Here is a 14,482-nt window from a genome sequence, read left to right as displayed (position 1 = left end):
ATTCATATGGTGAAGTTGAATAAATTGGAGATGGCAACAGATGGGGAATATTCTTAGTAGTTAACAATGTGTAATGGAGACATCTTTGTTGTCCTGCACCCTGTACTGTGACCACGCCCCAGGTTTGTACCACGTTGTCAAATTCAATCATACTGAGCTAGACCCCGCTTCATCCAGGACCCTCCAGGGCCTCTTCCTCCAATTACACCCTGACAGAGGTCACAACCCCGGAGACCCCGCTCCTCTGTAAGCAACCTGTGGGCTCCGCTCCATAGTCTGCCTATTTTACTCCATCACAGTCCACAGACAGGCACAGTGGAAGAATTATGTATTGAGTCTACCGCTGCACACCAAAGCTGGATTTGGAACAAAATTCTTTTTTTTTACTTATATATTTTGGAAAACCTGTTTAAGATTTAAGATAGATAAATAAACACAGTGAATCAATTGTTACTCAAAACAGAAGCACACAGTATACCGATAAAGTGAATCAGATTAAACTGAAATGAAATAAAAAGTGAAAATAAATTGCCACAAATAATCAAAATGCCAATTTGACAATTCCCAATAATTATGGGCACAAAGTTAACAATCTGCTAAAGATCCAAATGCTTTAACCAAAACAGGAAATTGGTTCAGCTCATCCATCCCTCAAGCCAGTGGCAGAAAATTAACTGAAGTACTTAAGTATAAATATGAGGCACTTATACTAACATCATCATCATCATCTATCTAATGTACTGATATAGTTTAAACTACCAGACAGTGGATAAAGCAAAACAGCTGCTACACTAAAATACATTATTTCATCAGTACTAACAATCCAAAAAATAAAACCTCTCACTGTATGAACACATATAGTGAGAGTAGTTTTTCTTTCAGTACATTTGCTTGTAATACAAAGTATGTACTTTACGAGACATTTACTTTACTTTCCATAGTGTGGTATTGCTACTTTTGCTTTAGCAAATGACCTAAACAAATTCACTACCACTGTATGTATATCATTTCTTTATATCATACAATTAAACGTTTAAACCACATTGTCAGGGAGCGTTTCTCTTGAACTAACCGATTAACGTAAATATTTAAATATGCTATAAGAGAACAAGCAGGTTGACTATGCATAACGTTTTCTATTAAAAGATCCAATAGTTCATTTTAAATATATCCTTTTGTTAAATACTTATATATTTTTTGTAGGTATATTTTCTTCACTGGGTTTGGAGCCCATCAGCCACAGACTGATTTGAAAGGATCAGTAAAGCAATACTTACACATCCACCAGCGAGAATCTCAGCAGACAGAAGGATGGTATCATCTTGTGTGGTGAACTTGTCCCTGACAAAATCATTCACCTGAAAAAAAAAAAAGGAACGAAGGCATCAAGAAAAAAAGCAGATGAGACACAATCCCCATCTTGATAGCGGGGGGCATTAATGTTAACTTGTGGTTGCAGTCACATCTTGATTGCGAAACGTGCGTTCCTTCTGTGCTCTATGCATGTTTTTCATTCACAGTGAATCATTCAGAGTAACTTTTTGAACGCTCTAAGCTACGCAGTGGAATGACTTGCCGTGAGTTTGATAGCTTTCTCCGGGGCAACGCCAATGAGCTGCGGGAGGAGACCTGCAAAATATTATTCATAGATACTATTAGAATACCTGACAGAGACAAAGTCTGGCTTGAAATGAATGCACATTTTTTATCCTTGCTGAATGAATACATCCGCTGACAGCTAGAACAATATAAGCTGCAGGGTTCTTGTGTGTGTAAAACAAATCCATAAATATTTACAGATGTGGCTGATACATATCATGCAATAAAACACAAAGGTCCCATTGAGACTGAACAAAAATCCAAAAATATGACACTGCCCGTGCATAGTGGATCAGCATTGTTGAGGCTTGATCTCGCTGTCGGTGGGAAACAGAGAGAGCTGTGTGGTCACGGACAAGATCGAGGGGGAGAATGGGTGCTACGGTGGCGATAACCGCCATACTGTTTCAACGTCCGTCCTTCAACAAGATAGATAAACTTCTGAAGGGGCTGCTGAGTGACTGTTGCTGGTATGCAGCCAGAAAACAGTCGAGCGTGTCTGTCTCTGAGTCAATCACTCCCTTATCATGTGCAAGAAAGGATGAAGGGGGGCAGAGGGAGGAATATCAGACCAACAAAGCGCTGCAGTGGTGGAGGTAGCAGTAGATGGCAGTCTTGACTTCCCTCATATGAACAGCCCGAGGGTAAAAGTGTTGTATATCACGAGCCTTCAGCACTATTATCATCACTCGGGTAGAGGCAGATCAGACACTACCTCTACATGAAATCTCTCATTTTCCTCTAGGAGTTCTCCCAAGTACTGAGATAATGAAAACATGACCCCTGGGTGTTACTTCATTCACTGTTCTACAGGGAGGGCAAAGGTTTCTGGTATCAATTAGAAAACCATGCTGCTGATATTAGCACACTGACAAATCCTGATGCTTTGCCATCAGACATTTGTTTTGCGCCACATCCACATCAAGATCCACAAGATCTACATGTTGATCTGCAAACACATTGCAGGTAATTTAACACGATGTATAATATGTTAATAATTACCTCTGTAGAATCCAAAGAAGCCCTCATAACGGAGCACTTTCTTTGCACAATCAAAGCTGTTCTTGTACATTAGCTCTCCTATAAAGGAGCCTGTGGAGCGCTGGTTCTGCATGCGTGTCTTCACCAGGTCGATGGGGTACACAGCTGTGGCACCGGTGGCTACAAAACAACCACACATTTGTCACGCATTCTTGTAAATAAGCCAGCATTCTGAGCTCCTGAAAAACATGGTACAGATAGTGTATATACAAATTTATTGTGCTGTACAAAGTTTCATAAACACATAGTTAAAATGTTGAGGATTGATCCACAAGTTCTAATATTCCTGTAAAATTGATTTTTGAGGTCTAACAAAGTCCTCATAGTGCATATACTGTCCCGTGCCACCCTTTTTTAATTGCTGTATAAAATGAAGTCATATAGCAATAATTTGTCATGCAGCAGGAGGAGGGGGTTATTTAAGGAGCACAATGAGACATTTTTGTGTATAAGTGAATAAAAAACAGTTATTAAGTCTAGAGTAGGAAGTCTGGTAACTGGGAAAACTGTGTTCAGGGAAGCAACAGTGCTGCTGTAGTGACTCCTCTGCCCAACAAGCTCAGTCAGCACAGAGGGTGGAATCCAGCTCATTATCACCACAAAGACATGATAGTTTTACCATATGTCCAGTGATATACAAAAAAAGTCACCACCTTCATTTAACTAAGTAAATAAGTAAGAGCCTCTCACTGTATAAAGCCTGTGGGGGCAGTGCTATGATCTGGGGTTGCTGCAGTTGGTCAGCTCTATGTTCAGCAATGTTATGTGTCCAAAGAATGAGGTCAGCTGACTACCTGAATATACTGAAGGACCAGGTTATTCCATCAATTGAGTTTTTCTTCCCTGATGACACGAGCATATTCCAAGATGACAATGTCAGGATTCATCAGGGTCAAATTGTGAAAGTAGTTCAGGGAGCAGGACAAATTATTTTCACACATGAATTGGCCACCACAGAGCAGAGTCCAGATCTTAATCCCATTGAGAATCTTTGAGATGTGCTGGAGAAGACTTTGTGCAGCGCTCCAACTCTCCAATCATCAATACAAGATCTTGGTGAAAAATTAATGCAACTCTGGAGGGGAATAAATATGAAAGCAAAAGCTTACTGAAACAATGCCACGGTGAATGTGTGCTGTAATCAAAGCTAATGGTGGTCCAACAAAATATTAGAGTGTGTGACTTTTTTTTGGACGGGCAGTGTACATCTCCTCTGACCTTGCCTGAACTGTCAACTGGTGGATGAGGATTGCTAAGTCTTTGTGTCTGGGGAGTGCACACATACGGACACACAGAGTAGAAGTGTGTTCCTATCTGAGGGGCGGTTATGTCAGATGTTCCTTGTATCCGTTCCTTCCAGTGTAATTACACAGAGATTCCAGGGAGTGCGGTTCCGGAAGATTTGTGTCATTCCAAAGCACAGACTCCAACGACAGCCTGGAGCCACCAGTGGCACGGCAGCACAATGCCGGAGCCTCATATCACAGCCCCTTTCCCTGCAGCACAATGGCCGGCCCTGGGGCCTCAGCGTGCCAGTCTGGCCGGCTAAGGTTACCCCTCCGGCGGGCCAGGGGCTCTGCACCAGACATGTCACTCACCTCCAGCAATTGAGCCCAGAGTAAACCTGTAGGCAGACTCTGCAGCCTGGAGCCAGATGGGTCGAGACGCTTCGTGAGTGTGCTATATAGAAGAAAAAGACACCAGTGGTCAAATGAATCTGGAGAAAGACAGGAGGATCAGAATGCTAACCATGAATCGGGTAGTCATTAAACTATAGTAAACCAGATACATTGTGGACAGAAAAATGCTATGGAGTACTCAACAATGGAGGAAGGCGATGGAATGTGGACATTCATTCATATAACATCTGATTCCTCATCAGCTAGTATTAAATATCATAGCCTCTGTGAATAACTGTGTGAACCTGTAGCAGAGTTTTCCACAAATGCTATATGTGCTTTGCTACGATATAATGTTCTTCTTTTATTTTCACATCAAAGTATGATTTCTCTCTTATCTTCCTGATCTCTGGATCAGTGTTTGATGTTGGAAGTGGAGCCCCTTAGTTTTCACTGTGGTGCAGGGGAACAGATTAGCCACACGAGCCTTTTCCATGTACAGATAAGTATCTACATGAATATTACACAGTCGGAGTGAGACTGTGTTAAAGCATGCATGTGCGCCGGTGAAGGCGGTGAGTAACTTCTCCCAGGCCAGATGAGAAGTGATGAATAGAGCTGATCACTCTTTTCCTCTTCCCAGATGCTTCCACCGAGGGTTGCATGCTAACAAGATCGAGGTCTTGATCAAAGGGCTTAAACAATTAGCCTACTTCCACTAAAGGGCAGGCCTGAGAATTGCAGCACCCCCCCAAAAGGAATCAAATTCCAGACCTCTGAGCATGAGTCCCAGGAGCATGAGTGGCCTGAAAGCTCTGACCACAGCCTGATATAGAGCCGTGTTATCCGGTGGAGGCAGGGAACTATTTTGTTCTCCAGCATCCACCTTGACTCCCACTCCCCTTCCACCATTATCAGACTTTGCTAAAGGCTCCTAAAACTCCTCAAGCCCCACACTGATAAAAGCCTCTTATTAGCTTCTCAGATGTGTGATTGCAGCTGATGTGTATGTGCTGCTATACTGAATAAAATGGGGGAGAGCCTTTCATGGAGAGGTGCAACACAACAATCCATTTATCTTCTATAACTATAATTGGTGTACTTTTATCTACGAGTTTAAGTAATGCACCTCACAAGGGAAGAAAAACATGGGTACTCTGCTAATTCAGTGACTGAACATTCTCCCTTTTTGCTCCTTTCTGAGAAGGAAGCAGAAGGAGAAGAGGAAAAGGCTTTGATAAAAGGCAGGAGGATGCGAGGTGGTTTAGAGGAGTCAATCAGGCTACCTGTCTCTGGGCCTCTGCTAGATGGTATGGCATGGCTCCTTCCTCCAGCGGGGCTATCCTCTCGATGTCTGCATGGTTCAGCCACCTTAATACACAACAGCAGGGGAGGGAGAGTTAAGCCAGGAAAAAGGAGAGAGCCCTGCATTTACTGTGAGCAGCAGCCAGTGATGTAAGATTTTCCACAGACCTTTTACCAGCACATACACACATTTAAGTTACTGAAACTTTAATTTAAGCTTATATAAAGAACAGACAAACGAAGCTGGATGAGTGCCCGTGCTCTAACAAGTAAATGGAAATGTTTTGTTACTAACTGTTTGAGACACAAATATTCCCCACTGGCCTGATGCATCATAAAGTCTGAAGCCATGTTTTATGTTTGTCTTGTAAATCAGCCAATGGAGCCACTGTTGTTAAACTGAATGAGCAATAACTTTTTCTTTACAGCCAATAAACAAACCTTCAACACACTTATAAAACAGAATAACACAGTTTTGTATAAATGTTTTGAATCCACGTAGCAGATTTAAATAACAGCAGCAGAACCTACCTGCAAAGTAATGTCAAGTCAAGTTTAATTTATGGACTCGCTCATTTTGTTTGTTTATCACCTTTTTTCCAAAGCCCACATGCGTGGTAATCATTTTTCAATTCAAATACAGCTGTAGGTCTGACTTATCATTTTGTCATCATGTATTAGGCTGTCAGCTTTCCTAATAAGCTGGAAGCTGCCAAAAAAAGTGTAAAATGGCATAAGCCCCTTAAGAAATCTTTGGTCACAGTCACTCCAAAATATTATTAGAACAATTGGTTAAAAAAAGAAACAGTGTCACAATTTACACACACAATAGAAAAGAAATATGACTATAAAATCATATTTTTACACGTAAACCTGTTTGAATCAAACATAATAATCCAAAATCTTACCCGGAGTGAGAGTGGAGACCGACGAGCTGGTACAGGATGTCAATCTCCATCGGAGTGATCTGACCAAACTTATTGGCGGCATATACAAACTCCTCTACAATGCAACAAAGAGAAAATTAAACAATGCAAAACAGTCAGGCACTGCCGCATCAATATATTAAAGTAAAACAATAAGAGAGCAGAGGGTATATTATTTTCTATAGTAGATAGTATTAAATATTATTTGCAAATACTGTTTCTTGTTTGTTTTAGTGTGATTGTGGGTGCTTTCTGCTAAGGATATCACAGGAGACCACAGAAAAATGTGCTTTTCCTCCTTTACCTTCTTGCTCTGCAGTACACTAACTGAGCATGCATTCTCTCTGCAACCCTGAGTCACTCGTTTATATGTGCATTATATTCAGTTCTTTACTCTTACCTGCTGAGAAGCCCCATTACCATCATGTAATCTTTCTCAGAGGAAACCTAACGATAGTTTCTGAAGGTGGGAAAAGAGTTAGTTATTCTCTTCCCCCACAAATACCTTGCTGTCAGGTCCTAAGATTTGGAACTTCTGGTTACAAGCCTGCTTTTCTGATTTTGAAACCTCCAATGATACGCTACTCTGACATGTGAGTGTTTGGTTTACATGCACCCATCAGAAATGTTTGATAACAGAAACAACAAGAATTATTTGCAAACAGTATTTTGACAAAGTCTTTTATACAAGGAGAAAAACCATATAGAGAAAGTAGGGGAACGGGTTTTCACTTTGCAACCCAATGGAAAACACAATTAGGAGCAGATGTGACTGACAGTACAACTATCACTTATACAGATCTACATGTAGAGGATGATCTAATTACCACATTATAAATTTTCATTTACCTTTAGAATTTCCTGCTACATTAAAAGTTCACTCACACCACTCTGTCAAGAAAGTTAAAATAATTTTATATCACAAAAGAAAACACAAGGTGATTTTAGTGATGCCACGAGTGTGTTTCATGTGTACCTTTGGTAACAAGTGTGTCTCTGTGTGTGCCGGCGAAGGTGCTGTAAATCTTGCGGACCAGCTCCATGTTGTTGAGGAGAGCGTTGAAGGCATTGAAGTAAGAGAAGCTCACCATGTGAGAGGTGCTGCCTCCTGCAGCCTAGAGAAAGATCAAAATATGTCTCTTCATCTTTCAAAATGACAGCAGTTCTGTGAAATATAAATTACTAATATGACCGCCCCAAGCCAACTTTAGTCACTGAATCCTAATCTCTCGTGTTCTTGTTCTGAAATTTAACTGGGGTACGACCTTTTCTATAACTTACTGAAACCAGATTCTCCTCTACAAATGGAGTCAGCATGTGGTGCCTGATGGTGGACATAATGTCACTGAAGTCCAAGGCAGTGATGGTGCCACTTTTGTTCTTGTCTTTTTGAGCAAAAGCCTGGCGGGCATGCTCCAACTGTAACTCCTGGAGGAACACATAGACACACAGGGAGAAGGTCAAGCTGTTAGATGACAAAAGAAGCAAAAAGTATGTTGCTGTGATGAGGAGCATCACATAATGAGCAGTGAAATGGAGGAAGAAGGCATAAAAATATCAGTGTTGGACAGATGTGAAAGTCATCATAAGTGACAGTGTCAGACACCAGCTTTTGCAATCACCACAGTCTCTCTGGAGACTAATGGAAACCATGTCCTGAGAAGTCTGATCTAGTCTAGCGGAGCAGCCGGTGAGGTGGCCAACAGGTGTGTCTGCAGGAAGATGATTCAATATGACAGCCATGCAATCAGAAGTGGAGGCTGACCCCGGGTCAATGTCTGCTGTCAAAGCTCATCTTCTACATCCAGAGGATCACAGAGCACCATTACTGCAATATTCAGCTGTTGCTTCATCTTTATATTCTGGTTCTGATAACCTAATCAGTGGGTTGTAGCTAAAGATTAATTCTCACAATGTTTGCTGATTATATTGTTGAAAACTCACAGTGACAGGTGCCTCAAATAACATTATACTTAATGAGCTAAAAAATGTCCCACCTAGTCCATACTCAAACTGAAGTTTCAAGCAAAATACCTTAACAACCACAAGGTGGCAGAGCCAAAGCTGTTTAAAAGAACAATTAAATGAAATTCTCTGTATCATAAGTACTTCTCAGTTAAAAAAAAAAAAGAACTGTGTTTGGACATGACAGAAAAACAAGACAATAATAATGATAGATGCAAATTAAATCCTGCTCACAAAAGGGGACTTTAGCGTAGCGGTGGGGAGTCCTAGTCAAGTATGATAAACCACAAAGTGCTCTGAGGGATCCCACACTGCAGTGGAGCCACAGCGGAGCCTGTTTAACTCTTGGACCACCCAGCTTCTGCCTAAGACCACAGCCCATGACTCCAATCCAGGTTCCTCCCTGACCGTACTGCCGCTGCTGATGATGATGATTTTGCAGCACAGAAGTCTCAGTGAAATACAGAATACAGGCAATGGCCAATAAAGCAAAACAACAATGTTAAGTGTCATAATGGTATGCTGGGATACCACAAACCACTGCTAAAGAGATGAAACACTGACCCCACCGCAACTCCATTATCTTTAGAGATCACATATATATCAGTTCACTTTCCGTCATTTTCCATTTGTTCCTCAGCAGGATAAAAATGTCTCACCACAGGATGAATAGTTTCACATTTATTGATGCACACATACTTACTAATGTGTTACAATTATGTGCTGTCCGTATGCTTTATAGCATATAATGTTGCATTTACATACAGATTTGTTTCTGGGGCTCGTCTCATGAGCTGCATAAGTTAAATACGTTTACACTGTAATGTGCTTATATGAAAAAAAAGTAACTAAGTATTTAAAGCAACGATATGTAACTTTCAAAAGCAGAAAAAGAAAAATCTTCCTCACTCAAATAAAACTGATTTTTTTCGCTTTTATCCAGTAAGTACTGTGGAGGTTATGGGTCTATTTTCTGCTACTGATCACATAGAGTGAAATTATGGCTAAAAGTAGCATCACATCTGTGTCACCAAGTACAGAATTTTCCATTGAAATCAGAATGATACACGGGCTGAATCCCAATGTCTGCGATTCACCGTACTTGCAAACCAGCGGACTTAACAGACATGTTCTCAGGCGCATTCAAACCCACAATTCATCCAAGTCCATTAAGTCCACAAGGGGCCTCTAAAAAACTTTCTGTGAACTTTTATAGAGTTTGCTTTAGTTGCAGACTTATAATCCATAACAATGTAGATGTGACAAAGTAAATTACAAAATACATCATTACATAGGTTTAGTTTGATAATACATACAAAGCATATACATAGGCACAATAATTTGGATTATATTTAAATCTGGATGTGGATTATTTGGGATGTTTTATATTTTTATTTAGTTCCATAACTTGCTTTTAATGCAAGTTATGGAACACAGTATTAAAGGAATAGTTTGACAATTTGAGAAATACTCTTTATGGAATGCAATATGAAAGTACTAATCCTCTCATCTAACCAATTGTTACCAAAACCACCTGGTAAAGTTAACAAAACTATGCCCTAAATTGTAAATATTGGACTGTTGCTTGTATCTGGCTCTTGATGATTATGCAGTTTATCAGTTCTGAACTGAAACTTGGAGATAAAATGTATACCTGCAGAAACTGCGTGAACTCTGTATAGCTGAGGTGCTTGTTTCTTTCATGGCCGAAGTGTAGCCTGATGAACTCACAATCCCAGTTGAAGGGGATATGGTGATGAACTGTGGTCTGGCTGAAGATGTCACGTACATTCTCTGGAAGAGTCAGACATGAGTGAACAGTAACAGGAGACAAAGGGAAAAATGCGTGAGATGCGATTGTAGCATCCATCTCACATCCTCATTCGATTCCTTGTTAAAGTAGAGGAAATAGACCATTTAGACTGTGAAAGTGAAAAGGCTGTTGACAGTTCCACTCCTTTTACATTTTGAAGGTTTTGAGTCCATCCAGGAAATTTTCTGCAATGCACTGCTTTCAATTTCAGTGAGCTTTATGGAGGCATATTGCACAGAAAGAGGATAGCAGCACCTCCTTTGTAAGACACTGCATCCCTTGGTTTATGACAAGCTGGATGCATTTCTTTTCTTGTCTGATTGAGCTGGTTATATACTGTATGTGATGTTCATGATTAGCCTTTAAAAATACAACTTCCTGGCATATGTAATACTTTATAGACTCTGTAAGCTACAAAATGTGGCCACTGCCAAACATACTTTGGTAAGAACAGTAGTAAACTTAGTTTTTGCAACTTTCTATTGCTGTTTCTCTTACTTTACTCTCTTTATTTCAACCTAAATAACTCTTACATTAACATGTTTAGTTAAATAGTTATAGACAGTAATGTGCAATTTTCTTAATAGGCCAACATTAGATATGCTTTTTAGCAATGTGATGCCATATAAGTTTCTTTCTCAGTTTTCCAATTAGAACAACTAGAAACACAAAAAGTGGTTTCTTGGCTGCTATCCTTCCACAAAGACCATTCCTGATCAAGCTTCTTTGAACTAAGGAAGGATCAACTTGGCATCCAGGTGAAGCTGCCAGATGCTGAGCCAGGTCCTTGCTGGACTCCTTTGGGTCTCTCAAGGAAGAAGCTCTCATCAGATTTTGACAGGTCTTCCACTGTTTATATTGGCCTTTTGAGGTTCAACTAAATATGTTTCACTTTAGCCTAAAAATTTTTTTTTCTGATATGTTTATTAATGCTGTGCACATATTTCCTGTATTATCTAGTTGTGGTGTAATAAATACACTAATAAATAAATAAATAAATAAATATGTATTTGGTCATTTTAGCATTGCCATACAAACAACGACACAGTATTGTAAATATAATTAATTATGTTATTTGTTTGTTTAAGATAAGGAAGAGGTTGTGATTCTTTAAGCAATTTCCCCATGGGACTATATATGTTATTTGAATCTGAATGTTGAATATACAGCGTCACGAGTCTCCTAGAGGTAAGTAGGAATTACAAGCCCACATCAGGGTGCAAACTTTAACCAATGTATACATACCAAATGAGATGTTTCCTGTGCCAGTTTTGTCAAACAACTGAAAGGCAACTATGAATAGGGCATCTGGGGCACATAGAACTGCTTCAAAGGCCAGGAACTCTTGGAAAGAGATCAATCTGTTTGGACAAGAAAGAAGTAAAGAAAAAAGGTATTCTTTCAACAAAAGACAAAGCTACACTAAAACCACAATCTATCCTACCAAGTGAATTGATCAGATAGAAAATAAGGTAATGTATTATTATTAATATTATTTTGTTCTTGATCCATATATTGTATTTAATGGGGTTTTTTTTTTTGGTTGCTTTCAATACAAACATATGATCTTCATTGGCAAATACAATTATGACAGAAATGGTAAATATTCAAATGGTGGTCTTCTCAACAATGCTGTCTGAAAAGTCTACAGCAACTTTCCTCACATCTCTTTAGTTACTCACCCATCTTTAGTGGTGTCGGCCACACCAGCTATCAGCTCCACAGTTTTGGGATTATATTGAGGCTGTGTGTGCAGACCAAGGTAACTCTGTACAAAGTCCCTTGGGGTCATGTAATGCTCGCCATCCTCCACAACACTGGCATACTGTAGAGGAAATACAAACAGAGCTGCTAACAATGTGGATGTTAAGATTAGATCCAGATGTGGATTTATATTGTTAAGGTAGAGCTGATTAAGTCTTAAGGATGGAAAGTGAAACGTCTTCAAGAACTTGAAGCAAGCCGAGAACAGCATTTAAATATAGGATAAGTTAGATATTCCATTCTGTGCCATTGAAAACAATGTCAAAACTAAATGCAATAAAAAAACTGCCAACAGGTGATAAATCAACAAGTCTTAAGCATGTATTTGTATGATTCTCTGTTTTTTGGCACTGCACAGTATTTCAAGTATTCACAATCCTGGATTACATCCTACAGTGGAGCAAGTACTGAAAAGTGTCACTGTTTTTCAAATCACTGACAATCTTTCACTTTCATTTCAACAACTTTATTTACAAATGTTATACACACAACATTACACACAATGTAAAATGTGCATTGTCTGTAATTCCCTGTAATATGTATGTTCTTCATTGTATGATGTATATTATTATATAGTTAAATAAAAATTTGGTGGGAACAGTTTATAAAGCAATTATGTATTAACATTTGTACTTATTCACTTATACTCCATAATATTGTACTTCAATACATCTGGACGCTGCCCAGTACAGTCTGCTCGCCACTGAGCAGCTCCAGGGAAATATATGTGGGTTCAGGGACTTGTAGCTAAACAGTACAGATCTGCCATCTTGTGATATTGCCCAAATCTACTCTGAACTAATAAAATATATTTCATGTAAGTAACAACAAATTAACAATAAGCCCACAAGTTTTGAATTGTGGGGGTCAATGCGGCACTGTGCTGGCCCTGAAAGTTCAGCGAGGCTTTAAGACGTAGGGTCATTTTTAGATCCTGGGTTGGATTTCAAGTTGGAACAGAGATAGCTCTAGAAACACAAGCGCCACATGAACTGGCAACAGAAAGGCCACACTCGTGGGTCTGAGCCAAGCCCAGATAGAGAGAGCATGAGATAAACAGAGAGGAGTGTGGGAGGAGACCTTCACGCCAAGTGTTTTCAGGGCTACAATTCAATGCACTCATCTGAATTAATGTTTTAAGTGAAAATATTAATTCCAAGCAATTTATTGCCACATTTTTTACATCACATGATTGTGTATCCATTCACCCTCACAGTAGGCCTCAAGTAGTTCTTAATCAAATTATACAGGCAGTCAGAATGAGCTTCCACTAATTAACTCTTCCACCTGAATATGCATCACAAATTAAACAGCCCTCTTATAGCAGAGTCAAGAGATGTGAAGGGACTATAAAGTGACTTGTAACTCAAACAGTCTCTACTTTCAGGAACAAGTTTGTGCTCCAAATAAGTCCTGAGCAAGAAAACAAACCTACACACTAATCCCCTGGAAGTCGTGTCTTTGAAGGGTAGCAGACAGAACATATTGTAAAAGAAAAAATAACAATGACAAGCTGAAGATCAAAACATACACAAGGTAAACGCAGGGGAAGTCCTCTGTTAAAGCAGGTCCAAATTTAGTCGTAGCATTTGAGTGCTGAACTATGTTTCCCAGTGGGCACCACACTGAAAGTACTCACTGTCTGAAGGCATTAGTACACTGGTAATACACAGTTTCTCTAAGTACTGGAGTGTTACCGTGTATGTTTTGGTTTTTTAAGCAGTCTTACCTTCAGAAAAATAGTCTTCAAGTCATGGGGGTCGGCTCTTTTTGTTGCTTGCACCTGTAACACACAAATTGGATTTTGCTTTAAAAACACAACAAGTTCAGAGTCAGAATATCGTGATGATCTTCAGTTTAGGCTTCAGCGGGCTACTTCTATCTGTTAAATCACTGAATCAGTCAAATGAAGTTCAGGGTGCCTCTGTTTAGCCTCTGATCTCTAACGCAGTCAGCTCAGCAGGATCGATCCCAGACGTGTCTATGCAAAACTACAAGCAGCCTGCATGGGGAAATAACCGAGGTGCAGTGAAACGGCTTCGAGCATCATGTCTATGATGCACAAATGCAACAGGGGAAAAAGCAGGTACAGCTGTTTTCTGCGAGGCCGGCAGAGATGCGCCTATGCAAAGATGCGGCAATGAAATAAAGGGGGAGTCCGCTAAATTTTAGAGAGAAGACGTAAAACAACGCGTCCGCACAGACCAGCTGTCCGTCATGTCCCTCACAGGCACCTTCGCGGCCAGTTTAATGCCCTTTTAAAATTACTATGAGATTAGAAATATTGACGGAGTCACCTTGACCGCCATGCTGGAGTGACGTCAGCTGCAGTGGACGAGCGCAGGCGCTGGGTATCGGGATGACAGCGGGCATGACGAGACAGACGAGGTGTGAGACGGGCAAATATATTTAGCCGAGAATTGTCCTTTTGCTGTGTGCAGGCAGGGAGG

At 40.1% G+C, this 14,482-nt stretch overlaps 1 protein-coding gene across 1 annotated transcript in view; it reads right to left on the bottom strand.

Annotated features, from left to right (window-relative positions):
• Positions 1-14,482, bottom strand: part of LOC113172641 (calcium-binding mitochondrial carrier protein Aralar1) — an 18,122-nt gene extending 3,640 nt beyond the window's left edge. The window contains exons 1-13 of the mRNA XM_026375624.1: positions 14,330-14,482; positions 13,762-13,815; positions 11,951-12,093; positions 11,514-11,629; positions 10,110-10,249; positions 7,772-7,918; positions 7,467-7,605; positions 6,473-6,566; positions 5,546-5,630; positions 4,239-4,320; positions 2,602-2,760; positions 1,577-1,629; positions 1,278-1,358 (exon numbers count right to left, since the gene is read on the bottom strand). Coding sequence (XP_026231409.1) covers positions 1,278-1,358; positions 1,577-1,629; positions 2,602-2,760; positions 4,239-4,320; positions 5,546-5,630; positions 6,473-6,566; positions 7,467-7,605; positions 7,772-7,918; positions 10,110-10,249; positions 11,514-11,629; positions 11,951-12,093; positions 13,762-13,815; positions 14,330-14,341 — 1,305 coding nt within the window. The 5' untranslated portion in view covers positions 14,342-14,482. The remainder of the gene's footprint in view (positions 1-1,277; positions 1,359-1,576; positions 1,630-2,601; positions 2,761-4,238; positions 4,321-5,545; positions 5,631-6,472; positions 6,567-7,466; positions 7,606-7,771; positions 7,919-10,109; positions 10,250-11,513; positions 11,630-11,950; positions 12,094-13,761; positions 13,816-14,329) is intronic.

The sequence above is a fragment of the Anabas testudineus genome, chromosome 21, assembly GCF_900324465.2.
Source record: "Anabas testudineus chromosome 21, fAnaTes1.2, whole genome shotgun sequence".
Lineage (NCBI taxonomy): Eukaryota > Metazoa > Chordata > Actinopteri > Anabantiformes > Anabantidae > Anabas > Anabas testudineus.
Note: the sequence above shows the minus strand (reverse complement) of the source record. Positions and strands in the feature narration are given on the sequence as shown.